Source organism: Neomonachus schauinslandi, chromosome 10 (assembly GCF_002201575.2).
Source record: "Neomonachus schauinslandi chromosome 10, ASM220157v2, whole genome shotgun sequence".
Taxonomy (NCBI): domain Eukaryota; kingdom Metazoa; phylum Chordata; class Mammalia; order Carnivora; family Phocidae; genus Neomonachus; species Neomonachus schauinslandi.
In genome coordinates this window covers 19,419,422-19,440,159 of record NC_058412.1, presented here as the reverse complement: position 1 = coordinate 19,440,159, position 20,738 = coordinate 19,419,422, and the positions used below count along the sequence as shown (strand labels likewise).

At 36.1% G+C, this 20,738-nt stretch overlaps 1 protein-coding gene across 1 annotated transcript in view; it reads right to left on the bottom strand.

Moving 5' to 3' along the window:
- The window catches only part of NCOA1 (nuclear receptor coactivator 1), a 104,518-nt gene that overhangs the window by 27,200 nt on the left and 56,580 nt on the right, over window positions 1–20,738 (bottom strand). The window contains exons 11-14 of the mRNA XM_021697776.2: window positions 18,242–18,422; window positions 7,572–7,689; window positions 6,184–6,352; window positions 4,808–5,122 (exon numbers count right to left, since the gene is read on the bottom strand). Coding sequence (XP_021553451.1) covers window positions 4,808–5,122; window positions 6,184–6,352; window positions 7,572–7,689; window positions 18,242–18,422 — 783 coding nt within the window. The remainder of the gene's footprint in view (window positions 1–4,807; window positions 5,123–6,183; window positions 6,353–7,571; window positions 7,690–18,241; window positions 18,423–20,738) is intronic.

Here is a 20,738-nt window from a genome sequence, read left to right as displayed (position 1 = left end):
AGCAGACACTACACCTAAAGACTTCATTACAACTTTGTATTTCTTCTTCATCACCAGCTCCCTCCTTCATTTTTGCTGTTCTTTAAAAGTTTCAACCAATGAATCTCTGTGTTTCCTAGGGTGTTTTTCCTCCCCCTGTCCCCCAACTGGGGATTATTCATAACTGTATAATCAAATTTAAAATCTTAGAATCTTTTTACTCCTTGTTTACTACATTCCAGTCAATGAGATATACTTACAGTCAAGAAATATGCTTTTAAACTGATCTTAAAATCCATTAAAAAGAAAGAAACTATGATGTAGATCCGAGTTTGCACCTTTTTTCCCCCAAATCATTAGGCACTGTCCTAAATTCCTGCCTATGAGATGCCTGTACTTCCTGTGTTTGGCAAGAGGGAAGGAGGAATGAGAGGACCTGACCAACAAGTAAACAGATGGTATCAATCTAGCAAGGTAAGTGTATTATGAACACAACGTTATGAATCTGATGTATTCTGGATACTAATCCTTGTCAGTTATACAGGGTTGCAAATATCTTCCCTGAGTCTATGTTTAACCTTGTTTATGTTGTCTTTTATCTTATTAAGTTTTAAATTTTAATGCAAACATCAATCTTTTCCCCTTAGCCACAAAAATCTTTTCATATTCACATTTAGATCATTAAAATACCTAGAATTTATTTTTGTGGATGGTATGAGATAAGGAATCTAATTTAATTATTCCCCCTCAAGGACAGTCCAACGTACTAGCATTTATTATACAGGCCATCCTTTCTCCACTGACTGCCACCTCTGTCTCTTACTAAGTCTTTCTATACATCTGGGTGTGTCTCTGGGTTCTCTATGACGTTCTGGTTGGTAGAACTGTCTATGCCTATGCTGGTTCCACATTGTTTTAATTTCTAAAGCTTGATTTTATTTTTTTTAAAGATTTTATTTATTTGAGACCGAGAGAATGAGAGAGACAGAGAGCACGAGAGGGGGGAGGGTCAGAGGGAGAAGCAGGCTTCCCGCTGAGCAGGGAGCCCGATGCGGGACTCGATCCCAGGACTCCAGGATCATGACCTGAGCCGAAGGCAGTCGCTTAACCAACTGAGCCACCCAGGCGCCCTAAAGCTTGATTTTAGATCTTGGTATCTGACAGGGCAAGTTCATTCTCATGATTCTTTAAGGTTGTATTCATGCTTCTAAAATAAAGTTAGCATTTATTTGTTAGATTTCATGTTGAGATTTTGATTGGAATTCTACTGAATTTAATTAATTTCAGAACAACTGCCATCTTTATGATAGTCTTTCCATTCACTAATATCTTTACTTGGACCTTTTTTTGACTTTCAATTACGATTTGTAATTTTCTAAGTCTTACAAATTATGAACATATTTTGAAATTATATTTTCTAATTGGTTGTTGCTAGTGAAAAGGATTGCTATTAATTTTTATTTGCTTTTTTTTCCCTAGAAACACTGCTGAATTCCTCTACTGATTCTAAGTTCCCTGTAGATTCTCTTGGATTTTCTATATAAGCAGTTGTATTGTTTGTATATGATTATTTTGTTTCTTTGTCACGTTTGCTTTCTATATTTCAAAATCACTTAATTTTTAGTGTGCCAATGATATTCTCTTTTTTTTTTTGCACTAATATGAACTTATTCACTTAAAATATAAAACCTACAGAAAGGGCAGACATTCTACCTCAGTTCACCAATCTGATCCAACTGTGAATTTACCTGTATAACTTTAAATAATATATTTAAACCTCAATTTCTTGATTTTATCAGGTATTTTATTGCCAGCCCACAGCCATTTACCCTTCTCTTTTTCCTCAATGAAAGCATAGGATTTTTGTTCAGCTGATTATCCCAAATCACATGTCTCAAGGGGCAACCTATGTACCCTAAGCCAATCCTTGCCTGCAGTTGGTTAAGGGTGTATATATGACTCCATTCAGGCTAGCCAGATGTGTGAAATTTTTTTAAAAAAAGTTTTGGTCCTTTTTCTTTTTTTGGAGTGGTAGGGAATAGAAAAGGAGAAGAAAAGATTTCTTGGCTTTTGAAATAAAGATGAGTAGGAAAGAGTCCCCTTTCTCCTGTTAGTTTTGTTTGCATGTGGTATTTGTAACCATGGGAGCCATTTTTCTAGCTGCCAAGGATTACAGAGTAAAAAGACAGAAAGAACCTAAGTCCCTGATAACATTCTGGAGCCTCTGAGGCAACACACCTTGACCTCTCTATTTCGTATCATCTCATTATCGGAGTCAAAATGCTTTTTTAAAATGGTTTTACAACTTTGAATGGATCTTTTTTTCTTTCCTTGTTGCTGAAAGCATCTTAACTGAAATACTGACAGACATAAGCCTTGGCCAGACTTTCTCACAGAAGACTCCAAGTGGACACACAGAGAAGTGGACACACACAGAAGACTCCAAGCATTTGCAGAGTAAGAGCCACCATGGACTGAGGGCCCCGCTGTTAAAAAGAACTTACGGTCCAGAACCCAAACAGTAGGTCTGGCTGATAAAGCTCATTAGGTAGCAGAGTACCGTCTTACACAGTAGTATAAGCTGTTTTGTGTACTGACATATCTGGGGGCTTAAAATTTTGTATTTCTCGGGCGCCTGGGTGGCTCAGATGGTTAAGCGTCTGCCTTCGGCTCAGGTCATGATCCCAGGGTCCTGGGATCGAGTCCCGCATCGGGCTCCCTGCTCCTTGGGAGCCTGCTTCCTTCTCTCTCTCTCTCTCTCTCTCTCTCTGTCTCTCATGAATAAATAAATAAAAAAAAATCTTTAAAAAAAAAAAAAATTTTGTATTTCTCTCACTTGATGGATATTTCACTCTGTTGGGCTACCCTGGCCACCAAACTTTGGACATGCCTCCGTAATGTTCACAGGCAGCAACAGGGAGCCAAGTTCAGCTACCTGCAGCCTTATTACACGTGTATCCTTTGCATTGCTACTCTGCTTATCAGCTGCTTTAGGAGGAAATCAAAGTAAAAGCAATTTTTTCCCCAAGCTACGTGTGAATGATTATTTCACCCATTCACAAACCTGACTTAGACTGTTGATCTAGCATTGCTCAGTAAGCCTTTAATTTTAGTCAGCATTTACTGACTCTATCCTGTAAAATGAGAAAATCAGCACACCTAGGTTTTCCTCTCCTTTTTGGGGTAGCCCTTAATCACTTACTATCTGCACTGTTATTTCACTTTCCAGGTGTGTATGTTTGGAATGCCCTAAGCTGACTGTAAGTTCTAAAAGTTGCCTGTATCTCTTATTCTTTGTATTCCTCATAGTACCTAGTAGAGTCTCCCCAAATATGTTGTGTGGGCACTATGTTTTGTGAACTATATGCATTTCTTATCCTTGTGCTTTCTACTGAATAATGAATGACAAGTTATAACAAGAAGTAGTTTACCTTCAACTAATACTCAGAACATATTACTATTTCCTTTCTTTCGCTTTTCTTCCCTCTCTTCCCCTAATTCCTTTCTGAGTTCTTTATTCCACCCCAGCATTTTAAAAATTATTCCTTTCTTTGCTATTCTACCATTAATAATTTTTTCCTATTTCATCTCTTTTTTTCTCTCCCCCTTTCATCACCTTCTTTTTAAGTGGAATGGAAACTCATATTATTTATTTAATAAAATTTCCTAAGAATAGATAGTATTTATTATGTGTTACTGCACTCCTGGCACTGTGCTAAGATCTTTATATGTACTATCTCATTCAATCCACATACCACCTATGAGGTAGAGGAATTATTTATTATATTTCTTTTATCGGTATAATCAGAAATCAGAGGCTTTAAAAGGGCAAATAATTTGACTGTCAAACCACTTAAGTTAAGGTTAGAACTAGGACTTGAAACTCGAGCTCTTATAACATTATATAATATTGCCTTTCTAATATAATTTAGTTCCTTCTTTCTCTTCTTTCCTGAATTTGTAACACTCTAGGAAATTGCTTTAAATACTTTAAAGAAAATCCAAAGCAATATACACAGACGGTTAAAAAAATACAAAAAGGTTAAGAAGAAGCCACAATCTATAGCCCTGGTCCTGCTTCCCAGAGACAATACCCCCCACCCTTTTTTTTAAGTGGGCTCCATGCCCAGTGTGGAGCCCAACACGGGGTTTGAACTCATGACCCTGAGATCAAGACCTGAGCTGAGATTAAGAGTTGGATGCTTAACTGACTGAGCCACCCAGGCACTCCCCAGAGAGAATACTTTTAACCATTTGCTTTTTTGGTTCTTGATGCTTATCTCTGTATTTGCTGCTTATGCAATCTTAAATATTTATGCCATTATACCCACTCATTACCAGTCATGAGAGAGAAGATTTAACTCACCCAACTCCCCAGATCCCCAAACTATCTTTTCCTCCATTCTCCTAATATAATAACATCACTAAGCTTCAATCACTCCAACTTCAAACAACATAAATTTCATTTTCTGTTCCAACAATCATAACAGTATCTCTTGATGCTCTACTTTATAAATTAAGCTATATATTTCTCTTTATTAATTTAATACTAATATGTTCATCCTAAATATTTTTTATCTCAAAAACCAAAATTAATTGCTTTTAAATTGTGAGTCTCAAAGTACTTTGTTATGAGCTAGCAGTCTTTAACTGAATGAAAATCTCCTTTATCTTATCCTTGCAGACCAAGGATGGTTTTTTGAGTTTTTCATAAAGGTTGTGGGAACACTTCCACCTGACACCTTTATTCGAGCCACTGAACTGTGTTAGTACGGTGTGAGTTAGCACAGGCCTTTACAAGAGCCACCTGCTAACCAGGACGACTCACCTGCTGTTGCCCCTGCAAGCGCTGCTGAAGCTGAAGCCGCAGCTGGTTGGGCGCAGCTGGAGGTCTGTTCAGAGTCTGCCGGGGTGGCATGCCCATGCCGGGTGAAAAAGCGCCTCGGGGAGGTGTCACTTGGACAGGCATAGTCCCCAATGAAGGTTTTTGCCTGACCATGCCTTGGAAAGGGCTAGAAAGATTGGCAGTAGGTGAAGGAGAAGAATAAGGCTGGGAATAAAGGTTGGGTCTTTCTTCCATCATCAAAGGTGGTGTTGCTTGTTGTGGTGGAAATCTCTCTGATAAGACATCTAATCCACCTCCCTGTTGGAAAATAAGCCAGATCATTTTACAAATAAATTACTGCCAATAAATGACATGCTTCTTTATATAATCTTGGATCTGAGAGTATGTTATCTCTAGAAAATTTTATTATAAAATATTATGCTGAATTCATGAAGCTCTCTAGGAGTTTCCTACCTTAAAGGAATCACTTATGACAGTTACTTCTGAAATGGAGTAACAGATGAACTGAGATGTTTAAAAATCTCAGAAAAGAGATAAAAACATGGTTAAAACACAGGCTAAAATCAATGGAATGAAGCTAAAAGGTTTGAAAAGAACTACGCTGCAAAGCTTAAGAGTCAACAAACGTTACATTTAGTAGTTTACCGTGAGAAGTAGATTATTAAAGGAGGGATTAGTTAGGCATTTTTCTATCTCAAATACAGAATTCATGCTTTCCTCTTATTTGGAAAAAAATTCATAGCTGGCCTAACAGAATGCCATAGCTATGGCTTTTAAGACTGATAACTATTATTCATCGTAAAAAATCTAATTTAAATTGTGACCTGGTGTGTGTATGTGTGTGCACACGTGCGCACGTGCACGTGTGTGTACGTAACTGAAAGGAAAGTTTTATGAAACATAACTTCCCCTTTTTCTGGGCTATGCATTCTGATATATTCTACTACTTAAAAAAATATGGGTCATGAGGCAATAAATTGATTTTTCAACCTCACAGTTTGAAAAAATACCTGGAATTTGGAGTATCATGGAATATACAGGTTGACGTCTAGCAAGAATGAAGGATAAATTAAGTCCTAGAATAAGAAGTGATGATATAAATCTGGATTCTATTCTAGTGGGAGCCTCTAAGATTCTGGTCCATAGTGAAAGGCTAAGACTTTCTAATTCTATTTCTAATTATTATGACATTTTTGTTTTAAAAAACTCATTATTTAGCTATATTTAATAACTTTCATAAGAGTAAGTTATAAGACTACTTAAACACAGTGAGAACAATATTGAAAAATCTTGCTTAAAAATAATTTTCTAGCTTCTCAGGATTGTATCATTTTAATAATGTCAATTTTAATAAATACCTGGACGAGTTTGTCAATTCCCAGAGCTCTATCTAGTTCAGCTAGCTCAGTTTCATCTTTGCCGCTGAGGAAGGACACTAGCTGTTCAAGAAGAGCCTTCTCATCATTTCTTCCTTCTACTGTTGTTGGTGGACAGAGAAGCTCATCTAATTGTGAACTAATACACTGGCTAAAGAATCAAAAGATAAAAGAGTTTAAGACTGATATAGCAAATAAGTTTTCAATCTCAATAACACAAATATATATATATGATACACACATATATGCAAATCTTGTTCTAGAAAATTCTGTCGAGATGCTTTTTCAACCAGTTCTCACACAGTGAAATGTTCTATACTTATGTGCAGAAATATAAATGTTCTGTATGTAGCTTGAATATATTCTCACTGTTTTGTCAATCACTGAAATTTGCTTCCATATTCTTCCTCTTAGCTTATAGAAACAGCTTGAAAAATTAACTAAACATAGTTAAGAAAGGGAAAAGAATTCTTGATGAAAGTCAAAAATAAAAATCAATCAAAATCTCAGGGAAAAAAACCATCTAGCGTATAGTAAGATTTATTCTCTTTATACTTAACTTTCAAAGATGATCACATCATATTGATAACATGATTACCACTTACAAAAGAAATCAAACTAGGAAAATGAAACATACTCAGTGTTAAGCAACAACAACAACAAAAAATGTTGATTACATGAAGGAAATACACAGTCTAATCCAACTGATACCAACTGATGCATAAAAATCAGAAATATATAGAAAATCACACTAGTAATACAAATATAAGGAATCTTCTTTGGAGAGGTAAGTGGGAATACAGTTCATAGTTAAAGCTCTACACCACACTCGACACTGTCTAGTCATCATTTGGTTGCTATGCATGAGATGTACTCTGATGTTTTGGAATGGAGCTACTTATGTCAATTAAGAAATTAAATTCTAATCAAGATGGGACACTTAGTAGATGTAAAAAGTACTTTCCCTTCTTATACCATCTTGCTCCAAAGAGAAACACTGGACAAAATAACTATACAACAAAAAGCTCAAGAGCTTTTATAATAATTGTTATACTGAGCTCAATTCATTTACAGGCCTCAGAAATTTTATAGTAATCAATCAAAGCAAAGCAAGAGATGAAAAAGAAAACAACTGCTGCATATTATATCAATCTTTTGGTAATTACAATACATACTAGCCTTGCAGTCACACAGTAAATTAATCCGTTTAATGTGGTGTCTTCCTCCATCCCCCTTTTTTTCATTAAACATTCACTTCTACTACTATCTCACAAAATACCAGTGTAGGCTGGAATCCTGTTTGGGAAAATAGTTCTTTGTTGTAGAAGTTGATATCTGATATTTTATAAAATAGGAAATGTATTACTCACTCTTCTGGTTTATTCTGATTTACAGCAGTCACTGTATTATTTGCCCACGGAATCTGATCACCTGTTCCTGGCTGTCCAAATTGGTTATCAATTGCTTCCAATTCCAGCTCCGGCAATCCTGATTACAGAAGAAAAGGTAAGAAGTCAGTATCATAGTGGAAGATAAAATGACCGTATTTTTCAGAAGCAATATATTGTATAGGAGAATGAGATTTCCCCTATAAAATATATTTCAGTGATACAAAGGTCCCTTATTCAGAAACTTAACTGCCTAGAACGTGGCTACATCATAACCAGTGAGAAAGTTAAGAAAAAGTACTCTGAACCAAAGACAATCTGATGTAAAAAAAAAGTTTGCACATAAGTTGATGTTACCATAAGGAGAATCACTCAGAACTTTGTCAGAAATTATTTCTTTTTTATTTTTATGTTTTAGATCTTATTTTTGAGTAATCTCTATACCCAACGTGGGGCTCGAACTCACAACCCTGAGATCAACAGTCACATGCTCCACTGAAGGAGCCATCCAGGCGCCGCCAGAAATGATTTCTTTTAAAGACAAATTATAACAATTTCGGTTAACTGTTTTTTCAGTCTATAGGACATTAGAATCTGCTATAGGTAGGGACAGGGTTATCATGGCATGAGAGCAGCAAACACAAGATAAAATATGTTCTATAACAGGCAGGAACAGAAACTAAAGGGCACAGCAGTCTGGGTCATTCTGAAAATGGACAAGGCTCTGTAGCTGTTAACTGAGAACACAGCTGTATAATAACAGTGTAACAACTGATGTTTATGATGATGACAAATGCAGAGAGAGATTTAGTTATGTTTTATAATGGAAGGAAATAGTCTATGCATTCTAGAAGGTTTTTTGTTTAGGTATTTTTTAAAAAAAACCTGATGATTTCTGTACTGTTTAGACTAGGAAAAATTGTAAATAACCTAAATTCCAGAAATTTAGGGACTGCTTAGGGAACCATGGCATAGATATTTATAATGTGCCATTAAATGAAAAAGAAAAAAACCCATAAACCAAGACATTATGTTCAGAATGATTCTAGTTTTATAAATTACCTCATGTATATTAGTAGGAAAAAATTCTGAAAGAGTGTGTATATCTTTGGTCAATTTAGGTTGTAAGATTAAGGATGACTTTTCTTTTTTTTTTTTTTGTATTTATTTATTTATTTATTTTATTCTTATGTTAATCCCCATACATTACATCATTAGTTTTAGATGAAGTGTTCCATGATTCATTGTTTGTGTGACTTTTCTTTTTTTGAATTTTTATTTTCTTTTAATGCTTCCAATGGTTATCTGTAATTTCTAAAATGGACATATATTAATTAATTATTGTTATGGGCTGAACTGTATTCCCCCAAAATTCGTATCCTGAAGCTCGAACTCCTAGTAGCTCAGAATGTGACTATTTTGGAGTCAGGGTCTTCAGATATGTGATTAAGTTAAAATAGGGCCGTTAGGGTGAGCTCTAATTCAAGAGGACTGGAGTTCTTATAAGAACAGGGGATTAGGACACAGACAATACAGAGGGATGACCATGAGGCCACAGCAAGGAGGTGGCCATCCACAAGACCGTGAGAGGCCTTAGAAGAAACCACACCTGCCAACCCCAATCACCTTGGACTTCTAGCTTCCAGAACTATGAGAAAATTAATTTCTGTTGTTCAAGCCACCTGGTCTGTGGTATTTTGTTATGGCAGTCCTTAGCAAATTAATGTAATTTTTTAAAAAACAACTAAAAATGCTTTGGAGTTTTATTTTATTCTATTTTTTTCAGAGAGAGAGAGGGGGCAAGCGAGTACAGAGGGTAGAGAAGGAAAGGGAGAGAGAGAATCTTAAGCAGGCTCTGTACCCACCACAGAGCCTGACATGGGGCTTGATCTCAATACTGAGATCATGACCTGAGCTGAAACCAAGAGTTGGACATTTAACGACTGAGCCACCCAGGCGCCCCGCCTTGGAGTTTTACTAAAAAACATAATCAGGTAGAATTTCTCATTCTAATGAATGGAAAATAAGTAGATTTAAGAATGCCTGAAAAAATGTGTTTAATACTAGATATTGATCATTATTAATTATAGAAAACATGTTAGGCTCACTATTTATGTGAAATATACTCAACATTTAGTATGAATGAAGTATGGGAGTTCAAGTAAACACATTCATTTCTAAATGCAAATAATTATAGCTTTCAATTAAACTTGTCTTCTCTGTCATGACAAATGATAGAAAAATCAAACTCTGTAGGATTCTGAAAAAAAGAGCAAACAAAACCCACCAAACACCACCAACCACAAATGATGATGAAATGAAAAAGTAATCACTTAATTCCTATCATTATTTAAGTCAGAAAGTTGGTCAAAGAAGATTATCTAAAGCTGTCCCATTGCTCTACTCCATACATTAATTCCTCAATCCTAATTCTATTTAAAGAGTCAAAGAAAATTTACAAGGCTGTCTACCATCAATACTGAATATTATAAGATAGTTTATTTGACTCAGTAACAGGATATAGTATCTCGTTTTACTAGTCTTGATGCGGAAAATATTAAGTAAATAAGTTGGATAAAATTTCTCAAAATGAAGTAAGATTCATGTGCTAAGTTTGATGACTAGGGAAAAAAAAAAAAAAACCCAAACAAACCAAACTTTGATTCAAGTAAAACTTCTGTTTGCATAGGCTTTATACTTAAAAGAAGTTAGTTTTTACTCTAAAAGTCATGTCAACCTTTTAGGACTTCCTTTAGAAATTTATTTCTACAAAAAATTCAAGGATTTACTGGAATGTTTTAAGAAATACACGTAATCTTCTCTTAGTCCAGGGAATAAGCCTTTTATTTTTGGTCATGTTTGTGCCCTCTCTCAAACATAAGTAAGCATATATGTAACCCAAGACAGGCATGACAATTTGTAAACGGAAGCATCGATGCATCTCCCAGTCCCTGTGTTGAAGAGTGGCAGCTGAAATGGGTAGAAAACAAGCCCTTAGGGATCCCTAATCAAGCTATTAATCTTTCTTATCATCTTTGCAAAGGCTCAACATCATAATTTCTCCATTTAAAATCTGGTTAGGGGCTCCTGGGTGGCACAGTTGGTTGAGCATCTGACTCTTGATTTTGGCTCAGGTCATGATCTCAGGGTTCTGAGATCGAGCCCACTGTCAGGCTCCGCATTCAGCACAGAGTCTGCTTAAAATTCTCTCTCCCTCTCCTGTGCTTACTCTCTCTCTCTCAATAAATCTTAAAAATCTGGTTAAAAGGAAAACTTTATATCTCCAACAGCCACAACAAAATTACTTTACTAAAAATTTCAACCATTTCTACACACAAGTAGAAAGCATTATCTAACCATGAGAGTGGCTTTTGCACATTCTACTCTTCTAACAGACAATTCACTATCTAGTGATCCTAATGTTCAGCTACTTTCTTCAGGCGTTGGTTAAGAGGTTTCTGGTTCAGTTTTGTTTCACATTTGGCTGTAACAATGCATAGCAGTTAATGTGTTTTTATTTTTCTAAATGTGATGTAGACAAAGAATTAATTTATTGAATGTAGAAAAAATCTCCTATAAATCATAAGATGAAAATGGAAAAACCCAATAGATAAATGGTTAGAGAATATGAATAGGTCACATGCAATCACTGAAAACTGATCCACCTAATTCACACACACACAAAAAACAAACCCACAGATTAAAACTATACTGGGATACTTAAAAAAAAAAACCAAACCATGAGATTGGCAAAGATAAGAAAGTGTATAATTCAATGTCTTAGAAAGGATGTGTAGAAGAAGAACATTATCCATTAGAGTGTAAATTGGCATAATATCTAAGAAGGCCATTTGGCAAAATCTATCCTTTGATCAAGCAAATCTATTCAGAACTTCTATTTCAGATATACTCTCATATATGATAAATTATCTCTACATAAGATTATTCATTACAGCTATATAATAACAAAAGATACCTACCAAGAGGCACAACACACTAAAAAAAGGGAAATTAAAATGGGTTTTTTAAGTACTGAAAAAGCTTTATGTGAACCTCATTATTTTTAGAGTCACACAATTATTTTAATGTACTACAAATAAATGAGATTTAAAAAATAATCATCTCAGGGGCGCCTGGGTGGCTCAGATGGTTAAGCGTCTGCCTTCGGCTCAGGTCATCATCCCAGGGTCCTGGGATCGAGTCCCGCAATGGGCTCCCTGCTAGGCGGGGAGCCTGCTTCTCCCTCTGCCTCTGCCTCTCTCTCTCTCTCTGACTCTCATGAATAAATAAATAAAACATTTAAAAAAAAAATCATCATCTCAGAATGTATATGTTCACCAAACATAAAATCATCCACCTCACAAGATCACTCACTTATTCCAATGAAATTCTCAAAGTTCAAATATTTTTCTAGATCTATCTAAAATAGTATACAGGTCCCTCAAGAAAAATATATCTCCTTATAGTTAGATCTAATTTTGGTTTGGGTTTAAGAAAAGAAGTATTATTCTTTTTGGATCAACAAATTTGGCTCTAAATAACTCCAGAAAAATATCAGAGGTCAAATCCACCCTCAGAGGATAGGGATTTTACGACAGTCAAAAGGACATTGCAAAAGGACATTTTGAAGGTACTGCCAAAGAGACACATTGTACATATTTTGATCAACAATACCCTCCTAAATTGTCTCTTCATGTGCTTTGGTGGTACATTCTAACAAAATTATTTAAATAACTTGGTCATACTGCATGGGTGTGTGGTGTGCATACCAACAGGATGTTCTGAAACCAGGTGGACTGAGATTTAAATCTTGATTCTGCATGTACTAAGTGGAAAACTTCAGGCAATTTTTGTCTGTGTGTATTTTTTTTTTTCTTTTCATTCTCTGGTCCTTCATTTTCTTATATGTAAATAGACCTAAGGAAATTTTCTGGTTCAATGCGGCAGATTTCTCCCTTCTATTTTATTTTCCCTCCAAAATTATCTCTGAAATAACAAAAGAAATAAAAAGGAAAAAATAAATCTCCAGCTGAAGGAAAGGCAAAAAAGTATTATGGCAGCTGACTCAAACAATCAAGAGTTTCTGAACGACAAAACAGAGGGAACAAACCAATGGTAAAATTTCAACGAAACTAAAAAACAACAAGACAAAGAGAAGATTCTTCAAGAAGGGGAGTTTTCCCAAAAGCAGTCCAGAACAACTCCAAGCTCAGGGGTCACTGGAGCGGGTACAGGAACAGGCCACGGGCAACTGGGCCACTGAACAGCTGCAGCAAGCCCCGCCCCAAATGCGGAGGACTCTGGCGTCTGCGCCTGGGATTAAAGGGGTAAGAGCATGACTTGAGGTGGGAGTTCTGCCCAGGGAATCTCCCAGAGTGGGTGCTTGGGCTGCCACGAGGATTTCCCCATCACCAAGCCCCACTCTCTCAGAACAGCAACATAGAAACAGGGCTTCTATAATCAGAACCTACATTTGCTGCCAGAGCAAAAGGGTTTCTCACTCCAGCTAAAGACACACGCTAGCTACCAATTTTGTTCATTCTAGGCCTTGGTCTGTGTATATGGACAGACAGCGCAAATGCACCAAACATGCAAGAAAGGTCAATGGCAGGAAAGAGAGAGAGCAAATTTAACAAAGAAAGTAACTTTGGAGAAAAAAAGATTCTTATAGAAAATGGACAAGGCCTAGAGTAAGTATAATAATGTATCGTTACACAGATTACAAGGTTTATCATACCCACAGAAAGTAATGGACTCCTATGAGAAGAAAAATAATTTCTAGAAATTAAGAACATGATAGCTGCAATTAAAAGAGCTCAATAGCAGAATGGATATGGCTGAAGATTCAGTTTTGATCTGGAAAATGCGGCCCAGTGATTCTCTCAAAATACAGTGCAAAAGGGCAAGGAAAAGAAAAGGTAAGAGAAAAGATGAGTGCCATGGCAGAAGGACCCAGAAGTTCTAACTGGTGTACCTCAGGTGGTGAAATATGATGGTGACTAGACTCTGTCCTACTCCAGGCATTTGCACTTGACACAGTTCAGCTTAAGACTGAAGACTAAAGAAAGATGTTTGATTTTCCCAAGTGGGCTCAAGGTTAGGACGTGAAATCAGCCACTCAGTGATGGACTCTGGTTCTAGTAAAAGGTAGTGGTGGTAAGTGGAGAGGCTAGAGGAGGCAGAGAATTAGAGGCTATTCTCTTCTTTACTGGATACGTTGTTGTATTTCTGTCCCCAACTTCTTTTTCCTTCTCCAATCCTTTATTCTCTTTTCCTTTATTCTGCTCAACTTGTTTCCTTAGCCTTATGCCTCCTGAAATCTTATTTTCTTTCTCATCTATATGGAAACATCGTAGACTAGCTGTCTGCATCTATCATCCTCACCCTCCTTTACCCCAGGATCTTCCCCTTCTTTGCTTTTGGCCTTTGCCAACACTACAGCACAAGGTTTAACAGATTCTGGCCTATTTATATACTTTTATACATGGAGCTATATTCAGGGGAGGGAATCTCAAGAGAGAAGCAAGAGGTATTTGCCTCAGGACTATGGAGGAAAAACACTCCATTTTCACAGGCCTGTGGAGCTAGAAAACAATTTTTTTAATTAATTTTTATCAAATACATGTAACATAATTTTAAAAGTCAAGACTAAATGGTCCATTACAAATAAAAGCAGCTTTAAGCCTTACCCCTTCTAATCCTTCAGTTACTTCCCTTTTAATGCAGGAAGCCATTCTCAACTTGTAGGAAGCCATTCCCAATCTGTTTTCTTTGGCATTATCCTATTTATTTCTAAATATATATATGCTGCTACTCCTTGATGTCTCAATTTGAGATTACTGACTTCCCATTGTGATAGATGAGGTCTTAATTCTCCCACACCTACCTCTCCTACTACCTCCTAAGTCCCCAATTTCCTAACAGAGATCACAGTTTTTTTATAAAATAAATACTTAGATTCTTATAATTATGCAAATATTACTCACTGCAAAATTACATTGTGCACTATGTTCAAACCTCTTTTCTTATACCATGCTTTCTTTTTTCCGGAGTTAACAATTATCTTATTTTTTTCATTTGCTGCTTTTCTAGGGGAATCTTTCAGATGCTTCAACATTGTTGACATAAACCTATCAGTAATCTTTTCTATAAACTCAAAGAGACAATCTCATTTCTCCCCTAGAAGCCTCCTTTCCAGAAGATTCAGATTCCAATCTGTATTGGGTGTTCCCTAATCTTATTGATCAGCTATCACTCCCGGACTCCTTTCAGATCCTCTGTTTCCCCTGGACCTTGTATCTTTCTCTTTTTTGGCTTTCTCCGTTTTGTTGAAGTATATTCGCTAAGGACCGTCACTAGAAAAGGTAACTATACCATGCAAATATTTGAGCCCTTTTATATGTGAAAATGTCTTTTTTCCATCTTCACAACTACTGGCAATTTGGATGGCTAATTATAGGTTAGAAATTACTCTAACCTCAGATATTTCTAAAGTAAATCTGACTGACGTCTAATTTATATATAATAATATGCACCCATTTTAAGTGTACAGTTTAATAAATGTTGACAGAGATATAAACCCATAACCTTCCATCTCAATAAAGAAAATAGAATATTTCTGTCATGCCTAAAAGTTCCTTCAAGCTTCTTGGCTGTCGATCTTCCCTACCTCAACCCCACACAGGCACCCTATGATCCAGATTTTTTTCACTCAGCGTGTTTCTGAAAATAATTCCTGCCATGTACCACTAGTTTCTTCCTTTTCTCTGCTCAGCACTATTTCATTTTATAAATATACCATTTCTTTGTTGATGGACATTAGACTATTTCCAGTTTGAGGGAATCATGAATAAAGCTGTAGGAACATTTGTGGTCAAGTCCTTTTGATGAGCATATGCTTTCCTTGCTCTTTGTTAAATACCTACGAGTTGGATTGCTGGGTCACATGGTAATGTATGTTTCACTTGATGAGAAACTACTGAACAATTTTACTATTTTATATATCCAACAGCAATGCCAAAGTTCAAGGTGCTCCACATCTTTGACATCATCATTTGGTACTGTCAGTTTTTAAAATCTGGGGTATTTCAATGGATGTGTAGAAGTACTGCATTATAGTTTTAATATGCATTTCCTTGATGATTAAAGATACTAACCATCTTTTCATGTGCTTATTGGCTATTTTCAATCTTCATTTATGAAGTGTCTTAAAGTCCTTTGCTTACTTTTTTAGATGGGGCTGTTTCTTATAACATTTTTAATTCATGTACTACGCTTGTTAGAACTGATGAGCTAATATTGATACATTTTCATTAACTAAAATGTAGAGTTTACAGGGTTCACTCTTTGTGTTGTACATTCTACACGTTTTGACAAATGTATAACAATGTGTATCCACCATTACAGTATCATACAGAACAATTTCACTGCTCTAAAAATCCCCCATGCTCCACCCATTCATCCCTCCCTCTGGCAATCACTAGCAACAAATTCCTGTCAACCACTGATCTCTTCATTGTCCCCATAGTTTTGCCTTTTCCAGAATGCTTTATAGTTGGAATCATACAGTATGTAGCCTTTTCAGATTGGCTTCTTTCACTCAGAAACATGCACTAAAGTTTCTCCATGTCTTTTCATGGCTTGATAGCTTCCAAGTTGGGGCAATTATGACTCACTGCATGCAATTCACATCTTTTCTCTGAAAGACTGTAGAATCTTTCTCTCTGGTGTGTTCCAGAATTACCTGATGATGAGTTTTGGTACAGGTCTTTTTTGTGTGTACGTGCTGGATACTTGTTGAGCCATTGCGATCTGAAGAATTATGTTCTTTGGTTCTAGAACATTCTCGATTTTTTTTGTTTGTTTGAAAATATCTTCTCTTCCCTTTCCCCCCCTTCTCATTGTTTGATTGATTCTTATCAATCATTATTGGCCCTCATAGGTCTATCTTAACGTTTTTCTTCCCAACTTTTTTTTTTTTTGGTCTTTTTGTTATTTCTGAAAGTTTTTCTCAGTTTTGTCTTCTACCATTTCTCTTGAAATTTTAAAATGCTGGATATCTAATTTCCAAAGATATTTTCTTATTCTTTGCTTTTTTTCTTCCCATATGAATAAAATATCTTTTCAAACATTTTAGGGTTTTGTTTTTGTTTTTTTAGTCCATGCACTCGTTATATAGCTCTATTGCATCCTCTTTTGTTTCTTTTACTTTCTTTCAAATTGCAGACTTCCCTCAAAGTCCTGGTGATCTCTGGCGGTGTCTGGTCAGTGTTCTAAAACACTGACTGTGAGAGCTGAGTGTGAGGCTTGTGTCTTCTGGGAGCCTTCTGTTGGATGATTAGATGGCAGGGTGACCTTTGCACTTTAGGGAGCTCCCCTTACATACTCCTATCCAGACATCTTCTTTCTGGCAACTCGGTTCTCCTGAGATAAATCCCCCAGGCTCCCATATTGGATGGGGATCCAGGATCAAACAACTCAATATTCAGGCTTCATTTTATTGCCCTTTAGCCTTGTACCTTCTTGTTTCCCCAGAATCTGGAGCCTCTCAGTTCCAATTAGAAGAGACTTTTGGAGTCATCTCATCTAATTCTCCTTTTGCAGATAAAGAGAATAAAGCTCAGGAAATTCATGTGCCCAAAGTAACACCGTTAAATGGAGAATGTGAAACTTGAACCTGGGCTCCTGCTCACACCTAGTGCCCTGGTCAGCTGAAAAACTGCTTCCAAAAATGTCAGAAATGACTCAAGACCTTTTTATCCAGCTTCCTGGAAATCTTGGCAAACTTGCAGGAATTGTGTCATGACAGCTAAAAGCTGCAGTAAGACTGAAATAAATGAGTCCCACATCTGATCCTGTCAGAAGAGGGACAAGACTTAGATTGGGAACACGGGCAAATTTTGAAAGTGAGCTGCTTAGTTTCCTTTGGTTTCAAGGTTACACAATGGAATTACCACCACTCTTATTTTCAACTTCAAAATTTGACAGATGAAAAAAACTTGACAGCCCAGTCTTCATGAAGTATTATATTATCAAAGTGTCTCTTTAGACTAGAGCAGCAGTGACCCATTTCAATGCAGTTGTCTCCTAAATGGTGCTCCATGGGGTAACATGACTTGAGAAAAGGAATTCCATAATCAAGAAAGTATGATAAATGCTCAGTTACAGAAATCTAAACTGGTATCTTTAACATAGGACTTTTTAAAACCTTTAATATGCACTGTGGAATTTTAATAGGAAAATGGTATATGTGCCATGTAGTATTTGTCCAGTGGATTTTAGCATAAAATCCCTTTTTTCCAATTCGTAGGACTAGCATTCAAGGAAGACAATTTGGGTAATATAATCTGACCAATACTATATTTCTGAAAGTCCTGCTATGGAATGTTTTGGGTAAGAACACAAAATTGCTCTCCTCAACATCAACTATTCACTTTCACATTAATTACAGAAAGAAGTTATACTATAATTTAAGATACACATGATGAGTGAAGTTCATATGTATAAAAGTAACTGTACATTATTTACAGCAGCATTAATGCAAAAATAGTTCACTCTCAACAAATAAATGGTCTGTGCAGTAATGTTGAGAAAAAAGCACTAATCCACATTATCATTAGACATTTAAAATGAGGTTTTCTCCCAACACATACTATTCAGCCTGGAAGTGGGTCTGGCAGTGGTGGACTGAAGTGAAGTTGGCAGGGTCTCTGATTTGATGGTTACATTGGTGACCGCACCATCCATCCTCTCTGGTTCGCATAAGCCTGGCAACTGGGCTGCCTTCTCCAGCGTGGGTAGTAACTGATCAAACTGGTCAAGGTCAGCTGTAAACTAAGAATGGAAACCAAAGTTAGAGGAAATATATTCTATACTTTACTTGAATCAATGTAGAAAAAAAGGTGTTCCTTTATATTCTACGAGTTAAGCGTGACTATGAGAAAATGAAGAAAGAAGAAAGAATTAAAGATTGAGGCCTCACTGAAATTACGTGAGCTACTGGAAAACAGTTTGGATGCTTCTGATATTACTATACCGGAGGATATAAGATAATATACACATAATATTTGTCTACTATATTTTGGCATAAAATTTATGTGTTGGAAAAAGATTGGACTGGAAAGAAGTGTCAAGAATGCTATGTTATGCTGATCATGGATGATTTTTTGTCAAGTTTTTAAAATCTTGTGAAATAACTTAATGATGGAATGAAAAATAAATTTACACTGATGTAACTTTTTAATTTAAAAAAAGTTTGGGAAACTTTTTTATAAATAGTATATCAGCTTCAAAGATCCCAGGAAGGTCATTTCCCTCTTGAGGATTTAATAAAATCAGAAACCTATCTTCTAGACTAGATAGGGCATCCCTACATCTGTCTGAGGTTATGGATAGGAGAAAACTGGCCTTTATTTCACAGTATTATTCTACTATGATTACTTTGAAATAGTTCATCAACATAACATGTCTACCTGTTTGGGTTTCACTATTTAATTCAATTAAAATTTATGCTTCTAGACTGTCTAACTGGAACTGTATATGTATGTAATTTTTAAAATGTCTGACTCCTTTCACTTAGCATTACATTTCTGAAGTTCAGAATCTTGTCACAGGTAGCAGTAGTTAATTTGTTTTCAAATAGCAACCCACTGTATGAACATACCACAATATATTTATCCATTCTACTGTGATGGATTTGGGGGTGTTTCCAGTTTGGGGCTAATACAAATAAGGCTACTATGAACATTTTTGAACACATCTTTTGTTATACGTGTGCAAAAAAGTACTAATCATAAAGGAAAAAATTGACAAATTGGACTACATTACAATTACAATGAAGAACTTCATCAAAAGTACCATTAAAAGAAAGAAAGGCAAGGTAAAGCATAGAGAAGATGTCTGCAAATAAATAGCCAATAAAGGACTCATCCAAAATATGTAAAAAACTCTTATAAGTCAATAAGAAAAAGACAACATATTGGGAAAATGGGCAAGACACTTGAATAGGCAGTTCACAAAAGAAGATATGCAAATGATCAAAGACATTTATTAGGGAAATGCAAATTAAAACTATAAAGTATCACTACACATTCCACAGAATGGCTAAAATTAGAAGATTGACAATACCAAGTATTAGCAACAACATGGAACAACTAGAGGGAATTCTTGGTACACACTAGGAAAACTGGCGTTATCAACTAAAGATGAACATACACATATCTTATGATCCTGCAATTCCACTTGTAGGTATAAACGCAGCAGAAATGTATGTACATGTAAACCAGAACAGATGTACCAGGATTGCACACAATGGCATTATTTTATATAGCTGTGACTTTTTAAGTTAATTTTAAAGAGTGAGAGTTTTAATGTAGCTATTATTTAAAGCTGTTTTTCAGCTTAAAAACACAGTACTAGTTTACTTGTACCTCAAAGCGCACGCACATATAGAAGTAACCAAAATAGTGTTATTACAAATAGTCAATAGAGACAATACAGAGCACTATGAATGCAGAGAGGAAAGAAATGTCTAACGAGGGCTAGTGGAGAAGGCTTTACAGAGATGATGTCTGAACTGGTTTGTGAAGGATGAGGAAAAGTTCGGCAGACAGAAAGGAGAGCAAGGCAGAAGATGCTTAGAAGAGACATGGCTTATCCCAGGAATGTCAAGGACTTCCATATGCCTAGAATGCAGTATGCCTGAGGGAAGAGAGAGATTTCTGTGAGACTGGAGTAGAACATAAAGCTGCCTCAAGAAATGAAGGACCTAAGCACATGAAGTGTGAATCCTGTTTCACAATGGAAAGTCTCATTGATAAGATGCTTTGTAAGTACATTTTCAGCTATTTCATACTTGTCTATATTCTTTCTAAATAACTTGCAAGCTCAGAGGGGGAGAGACTCTACTTTCTGTTTTTCTTAAATTCCTTCAGGGTCCACAGCAATTATCTAATAAATGAAGGTGCCTGTTAATTTCGCTCCACCCCCACCTCAGCCTAAACACAGAGGTTCCTAATCTTAACAATTCATGCAAAGGTTTATTTATGTTTACTTCTGTTTCAGAATACTCAAAGTCCCTATTCTGATAAGGGTTAAAGGTGCTTAGAATCAGATGAGAAGAAAAACAGCCTTAGAAAACGCTTCAAGGGA